At 53.4% G+C, this 7,720-nt stretch overlaps 1 protein-coding gene across 4 annotated transcripts in view; it reads left to right on the top strand.

Annotated features, from left to right (window-relative positions):
• The first annotated feature begins 1,616 nt into the window (after positions 1-1,616).
• The window catches only part of SH3RF3 (SH3 domain containing ring finger 3), a 393,042-nt gene continuing 386,938 nt past the window's right edge, over positions 1,617-7,720 (top strand). For 2 of the 4 annotated variants that reach the window (XM_084617100.1, XM_084617099.1), the window contains exon 1: positions 1,623-4,616. In XM_084617100.1, coding sequence (XP_084473226.1) covers positions 4,086-4,616 — 531 coding nt within the window. In that variant the 5' untranslated portion in view covers positions 1,623-4,085. Of the gene's footprint in view, positions 4,617-7,720 lie in introns of all 4 variants that reach the window. The other 2 variants (XM_084617098.1, XM_084617097.1) reach the window with 2 other exon arrangements.

Here is a 7,720-nt window from a genome sequence, read left to right as displayed (position 1 = left end):
TACAACAGAGATACTACAAGGAGTATAATGAAGTTACAGAAAAATAAAAGTACAGATCATTTAAAAAAAGTTTTAAAAACAGAAAAAATTGCACACACAAAAGCCTGAAGAAAAATATACAGAAAGAAAGAAAAATAGCAGGGGAAAGAGAAAGCAAAACACAGGAAATACAGTAATTTTTGTCTTTACTTAACTAAAAATTTGTGGGTTTACTTATGATTAATTCCCAGTCTCAGCTGCCACAACATCTGCCTTCAAACTCTAAGTGTTACGTAATTATTTGTAAACTAATTAAGTAATGTGATTAACATGGTTCCTAAAAAAACTTGCATTTTACACAAGTTGAAAAAGTAGAGTCACACATTTTGAACATTTTCACACATTCCCTGGTTAGGATATTTTAGGTATGAGCTGTTAAACAGTTGTGTTGCACCCTGCATGTAGCCTGATGGATGAAGAGATTTCTTTTTATAGGTTAAGAACATACAAACACTGGGTCAGATCAATGGTCCATCTAGCCCAGTATCCTGTCTTCTGAAAGTAGGCGGTACCAGCTCCTTCAAAGGGAATGAACAGAACAGTACAACTAATGTGTGGTCTATCCCCTGTCATCCAATCCCAGCTTCTAACAGTCAGAGGTTTAGGGACACTCAGTTAAGGTTGCATTCCTAACCATCTTAGCTAATAGCCATTGATGGATCTATCCTCTGTGAACTTATCTAATTTTTTAAAACACAATTATACTTTTGGCCTTCACAACATCTCCTGGCAATGAGTTCCATAGGCTGACTATATGTTGTGTGAAGAAGCACTTCCTTATGGTTTTGACCTGGTGCCTGCTAATTTCATTGTCTGACCCCTGGTTCTTGTATTATGTGAAGGGGTAAATAACACTTCCTTATTTACTTTCTCCAGACCATTCATGATTTGGTAGACCTCTATCATATCCCCCCATAGTCAACTGTTTTCTAAACTGAACAGTTCCAGTCTTTTTAATTTCTGTTTATATGGGTGCAGTTCTATACCCCTAATCATTTTATTGCCCTGCGCTGTACTTTTCCCAATTCTAATATCTTTTGCCAGAAGGGGTAACCAGAACTGCACACAGAATTCAAGGGGTGGACATAACAGATTTATATAGTAGCATGATGATATTTTCTGTATTATCTATCCCTCTCCTAATGGTTCCTAGCATTCTGTTAGCTTTTTTTGCTGCTGCTGCTGCCTTTACCACACGGTTGGTAAAGGCAGCGGAGCTGCAACCAGTTTGTCCAGAGGCCAGAGCATTTAATCCACCCTGCGAGGCTGATGATTAGGTGTGTGGAAATTCAATCAGAGCCTCTTTTGTCCCTGCTGGGGGCTCCATGTGTGACTGAGCACTCAGCTTGAGGAGAAGCGGGCGTGCATCCCACTTCCAGAAGCAGGACTGTTTCCATGCATGGCTCTATTTGTTCAGTGCTGTTTGGCACTCCAGGCAGAGGAAGCTGAGAAGGGATATCTGCTGCTCTTCCCAACGGACTGGGAGGCTGGAACACAGAGCCTTGGAATCCATGAAGGTCAGCTTGTCTGTGGGGGACATGTTCCTCACTATTGTTAGATTTTTCTGATTGTTTTCACCAGGTTGTTAGCAGTAAAGTGCAGCATAAAAACATATTACTTTTTATTGGGAGTGTATGTAACAGAAAAAGCAGTCACTAGTAGCAGTATATGATTTACTGTGTTATGACAAAGGTCTTGCCTGCCGAGAGAGAAATTGTATCACAGGAATTATTAGTAGAGACACTAATGCCTTCCTTCAAAGGTATTTAGTCACTGTTATTTAATCCTGGGGTTAGGCATGCAAATCCCAGTTTTGGCTCCAAAAACTCTGGCCAAACTGTGTAGGTGCCTGAACTCACTTGGCACTTATATTTTTCAAGGTAGTATTTCCCTAGGGGCCTATGTTTCTGCCTTTGGGTATGTGCATTGCTGCCTCGCTCTAGTCCTCTGGACATCTATCTCCTGCCTAAGCCCCTGAGCAATTCAGAAACCGGATGAAGACAGGCATTTAGTCACTATGTCACTGATACAGTAGGCAAGCTCAGAGGCTGCCTACTTGATTGGGTCCCATTTAAAACCCAGCTAGAGAAAGAGCCCACCTTATAACTTATAGCCCAATTGTTCGGGGACTCACCTGGGATGTGGGACACCCAGCTTTAATTCCCCTCTCCGCCTGAAGTGGGGAGAGGATTTCAACAGGGTCTCCTACCTTTCAAGAGATGCTCTAACCACTGGGCTATGGGTTATTCTGATGTAGGGCTCCCTTAGTCTCTCCTATTGAAGTTGTTGCACTCTGGCTAACTTATGAAAGAGAAGTTGAAGAAGGGGGACTGGCCCTGGAGTCTCCCACCTCCCAGGTGGGTGTTCTAACCACTGAACTACCTGAATCATTCCCATTTTCTTACTGACCCAATGACAAAAGGCAGTCATCCAGCTATCTGTCTAGCTGACAAGAGATTTCATTAGTATGAAATTGTAGTAAATATTAAGCTACACTCTCAAGGAATTTGTCCAAGAACCTCCCCTGGCCAATATCCATCTAGCACCATGCCAGTAGGTGCGGTGTCCGAGACTGTCCACTAAGGGGCAACCTACTGCAAGAAATATATTTTTCATGCGGAGTTTGAACAAACTTTTGCAAACTTCCCCAGCATCTCGGGTTGCTCCGGGGTGCGTATTTCCGTTGCTCTGACGCTGCCTTGAGCCTGGGGGTCGGATAGGAGAAAGCAATTTCCCCCCTGAATGGGGAAGAGAAGAAAGAAGAGAGGTTCTACAGCAGCAAGAAGCTTGGATTTAACTGGTCACTTTCACAGCACAAACACATTTAGCTGCCTTTGGCTATGGGCTGAACTAAAAAGTTTCCTGAATGACTGGCTCGTGCTCGAGGACGGGAAGTGAGACGGAAGACTCTCCAGCTTGAATGAATTGCTGCTGTGCAGTTTGGACCGCATTCCCGGCAGATGAAGTGTTAGTGGCAAAGGCACATTGCTAGCTGGGCTGTCAGTCTCCAGCCTGTCTCCTTTTTTGGCAGCAGCATCCCTGGGCTGTTGGTCACTGGCCATCCTTCCTCAGAGGCAGGAAGTCAGAGCCAGTGGGCCCTGATGGTGACCACACAACTCGGCAAGGTGATTAGCGCTAACCGTGATGACCAGAAAATGAAAGCCAGCAAATCTTTCTGTATTTTTCAGGCCGAGTATCTGAGCCGACTCCTGGAGAGCACTTCTGTGCTTGCGTAAAGGAGGGGAGAGGGCACGGGGGTCACCCGTTTTCTTGAGAAAGGATTCTGCAAAAAGCTGCGCGGACAGCGTGTGTAAAGTAGTCTTGTTTGGTCCCGTTAACTCTCGTCTTCCCCGGGCTGATCGGCCCCTGTGCAGCATTTTTCCGCACTGCTATTTCTGCTCTTTCGAAGAGGAGGGGGGAGACACTGCTGAGTAAGGCGGGGGGAGAGCGAGAGAGACCTGCTGCGATCGGGTTACAGCGAGCCATGGGGGAGCAGAGGAGGGGCCGCTTGGCGAGGAGCAGCAGCGGGTCAGATGAAGTGCTGAAGCCATCCCGGGGGGGATCTGCTTTGCCTCTTTCCGCTGTCTTCTGGGCCAGCCCCGTGGCTTCCAGCGAGGCTTGGATACGCTAAGCCGGCTCTCCGGATGCGCTATGCCCCATCCCAGCTGCTGATCGCACACAGCGGGTGAGGGAAACCCTGGGAAACAGGTGCCCTCCTCTTCCTCCAGCTCCACGCTGCCGGGGTTGCTCTCTCACCAGCATTCACCCGCGGGACGCCTGGGCTGCAAGGACATGGGGCTGACAGGGGCGGTCAGAGGGAGCCCGGCGGCCTGAACTCGGCCGTGCCCCCAGCTCTCTGACGGCCCGCTGCCCGGGGGGCGCCGCACCCCCTGCGGCTAGAGGCGCTGATTCACACTGCTGCCCCCCAGCGCTCCCCGCTGCCGCCCTGCGCGGCCGCCGCCGCCGCCCTGATGGCTCCCGCTGACAGGCCGCTGGCGGGGAGCCGGGGCCGCCATGTGCCGCGCTGGCCGCTGCTGCTGCTCTAGATGCTCCTAGGGGCGCCCTGGCTGTGCGCGCCCGAGGCGGCCGCAGCGAAGCGGGGAGCGGAGGCGCGGCGGGGAGGCGGCGAAGCGGCGGCGGCGGCGGGGGAGGCGATGGACGAGTCGTCCCTGCTGGACTTGCTGGAGTGCTCCGTGTGCCTGGAGCGGCTGGACACCACGGCCAAGGCGCTGCCCTGCCAGCACACCTTCTGCCGCCGCTGCCTGGAGAGCATCGTCAGCTCCCGCCACGAGCTGCGCTGCCCCGAGTGCCGCATCCTGGTGGGCTGCGGGGTGGACGAGCTGCCCGCCAACATCCTGCTGGTCCGGCTGCTGGACGGCATCCGCCAGCGGCCCCGGGGCGGTGGCGGGAGCGGCGGCGGCGGCAGCCCCACGGCGCAGGGCAGCGCGGCAGCAGCGGCCGCCGCCGCCCCTGGCAGCGGAGGAAGCGACCCGGCGGCGTCGCCCGCCTGTCATCCCGCGGCGGCCACCGGCTCCCCCAGCGCGGCCGCCGCCAGCCGGAGCGCCCTGCTGGGAAAGGTGGGTACAAGCCGCTGCCTCTGCAGCGCCTGGGGCACGGCCCCCTGCCCCCAGCCCGCTCCCTCCTCAGGGCACCCCCAGCCCTCTGCCCTGCCCCCTCAGACACGCCTCACCCCCAGCCCTCTGCCCTGCCCCCCTCAGGCACCCCGCACCCCAGCCCTCTGCCCTGCCCCCCCTCAGGCACCCCGCACCCCCAGCCCTCTGCCCTGCCCCCTTCTCAGGCACCCCGCCCCCCCAGCCCTCTGCCCTGCCCCCCCTCAGGCACCCCGCACCCCCAGCCCTCTGCCCTGCCCCCCCTCAGGCACCCCGCACCCCCAGCCCTCTGCCCTGCCCCCTTCTCAGGCACCCCGCACCCCCAGCCCTCTGCCCTGCCCCCCCTCAGGCACCCCGCACCCCCAGCCCTCTGCCCTGCCCCCCCTCAGGCACCCCGCACCCCCAGCCCTCTGCCCTGCCCCCCCTCAGGCACCCCGCACCCCCAGCCCTCTGCCCTGCCCCCTTCTCAGGCACCCCGCACCCCCAGCCCTCTGCCCTGCCCCCCCTCAGGCACCCCGCACCCCCAGCCCTCTGCCCTGCCCCCTTCTCAGGCACCCCGCACCCCCAGCCCTCTGCCCTGCCCCCTCAGACACGCCTCACCCCCAGCCCTCTGCCCTGCCCCCTTCTCAGGCACCCCGCACCCCCAGCCCTCTGCCCTGCCCCCTTCTCAGGCACCCCGCACCCCCAGCCCTCTGCCCTGCCCCCTCAGACACGCCTCACCCCCAGCCCTCTGCCCTGCCCCCTTCTCAGGCACCCCACACCCCCAGCCCTCTGCCCTGCTCCCTCCTCAGGCACCCGGCACCCCCAGCCCTCTGCCCTGCCCCCCCCTCAGGCACCCCCAGCCCTCTGCCCTGGCTCTCCACAGGCACCCCGCAGCCCCAGCCCTCTGCCCTGGCCCCCCCAGGCACCCCGCACCCCCAGCCCTCTGCCCTGCCCCCTTCTCAGGCACCCCCAGCCCTCTGCCCTGCCCCCCCCTCAGGCACCCCCAGCCCTCTGCCCTGCCCTCCCCAGGCACCCCCAGCCCCCTGCCCTGGCCCCCCCTCAGGCACCCCTCACCCCCAGACCCCTGCCCTGGCTCCCCCCAGGCACCCCGCACCCCCAGCTCTCTGCCCTGCCTCCTCTTCAGGCACCCCGCACCCCCAGCCCTCTGCCCTGCCCCCTCCACAGGCACCCCGCACCCCCAGCCCTCTGCCCTGCCCTCCCCCAGGCACCCCACACCCCCAGCCCTCTGCCCTGCTCCCTCCTCGGAGTTCAACTCCCCACGCACCCAGTCATCTGCCCTTCCTGTTCCTCGTGGACTCACTCGTCTCCCCAGTGTCCCTGCACCTTTACCCCACTTCCCCACACCTCTCGCTCTGTTCACTCATTCCCTTCTGTTTCCTTATGCACCTGTTTCCCTACACACTCACCCTCTGTTGGACACCCCTTCTTCTAGCAATGATTGTGCAGATACAAACTTCATGTCAGACATTCCCTTGCTGCTCACATACATGCTTCCGATCCTTGCATTTCCCTGTCCCCTCTATCTACACACATCCCTTACCCTCAGTCCCCCTGCACACAGCTTCTTCCCATTCCTCTTTCTCTCCCTGTAGAGGAGGAAAGAATCTGTTTAATTATTCCTCATCTCAGGCCATTTGAGAGATCATTGCTGTTTCATTTATGTTGTTTATTGTTGCTTTTTTTCAAACTAAGGGAGGCTTTGACCTTAGTATTCAGAGTAGATTTGAGAATCTCAAACTGAAGTTCTCAGTGGGGGAAGGACAAACTGTCAGTAGAGAGATTGGAAAATATTACTTTGGCTGTGCTGTTGCCACGGTCTTGGCAGTGTGTTTTAGGGGATGGTTGTTGCTTGCATGGATGTTTACATTCCAACATGGGAAAGTATGTTGTATTTCCCTCTGTACTGATATTAGTTTATATAGATTGCAGAGCTTGTTTTCTGTGGCAATTGGTCTTGTTCATTGACTTAAGACTTAAAAACTAGCCTTTTCTCTGTCACCTTGCCTCATCATTTTAATGACTGGTGTCTGAGAATAGTTTTTGAGACAAGAAAACATAATGGTTGCTAAATGTGAAAGATGTAATCAAAGATTAAAAGGGCCACACACATTCTAAAATCTTTAAAATACATACTGCGTTATGATTTCATTTTTTAAAATGTAATGTATTTCAGTAGGATATCCCATGTTAAACTTGTCAGTTTGGTTTGTCTCTATAATTAGATTTCCAGGTGTATGTGGTGTTCTAAACTTAGTCAGACTCCAGCCCAATCTATACACATTTTAAAACAGTGACATGACTTGTAATCATTGCTGTAGCAACTCACTATTTAATTGTGCTGAAAGTGTTACACAGCACACCATCGCACTGTTGTACAAACTAAAATTTCACACAGTGACTTGTTTCTACTGATCTATATACTTTACACTGAAATGCAAATACAATATTTATATTCCAATCTATTTATTTTATAATTATATGGTAAAAATGAGAAAGTAAGCAATTTTTCAGTAATACTGTGCTGTGACACTTCCATATTTTTATGTCTGATTTTGTAAGCAAGTAGACTTTAAGCGAGGTGAAACTTGGGAGTACACAAAACAAATCAGACTCCTGAAAGTAGTCTGGAAAGGTTGAGAGCCACTGCTATAGGGCATAACTTGAGAACAGCCCTGAAGCTGCTCTGCATTACTCCAGAAACCAGCATGGCTCCCAGACTGAAGGGCTGCAGTGGGGGTTTAGCCACTGCTTCCCCCCACCCCTTCCCCAATCACAGCCCAGGAGGCTGTGGCCTCAAGAAAAGCCCCTGGTGGCTGCACGTGGCCACAGTGGCTGCATTTGAGAAACGCTGCAGTGGGTATTTCAATGTGATATTCTTTGGGACCCATGCTAAGGTTTTGAAGTTGTGCCTTCAGGAAATGATGGGAAATTCCATGAATTGTTTTCTATAAATGCAAATTTGGAACCTTACTGTGAAGTATGTTTGGGAATGCTTTGGGGATGATAGGTCCTTTTACTCAACTGTGTCCACATGCTATATGATATTCAGGTATTTAATAATGATTTCA

The sequence above is a fragment of the Lepidochelys olivacea genome, assembly GCF_965140295.1.
Source record: "Lepidochelys olivacea isolate rLepOli2 genome assembly, chromosome: 1".
Taxonomy (NCBI): Eukaryota; Metazoa; Chordata; order Testudines; family Cheloniidae; genus Lepidochelys; species Lepidochelys olivacea.
Note: the sequence above shows the minus strand (reverse complement) of the source record. Positions and strands in the feature narration are given on the sequence as shown.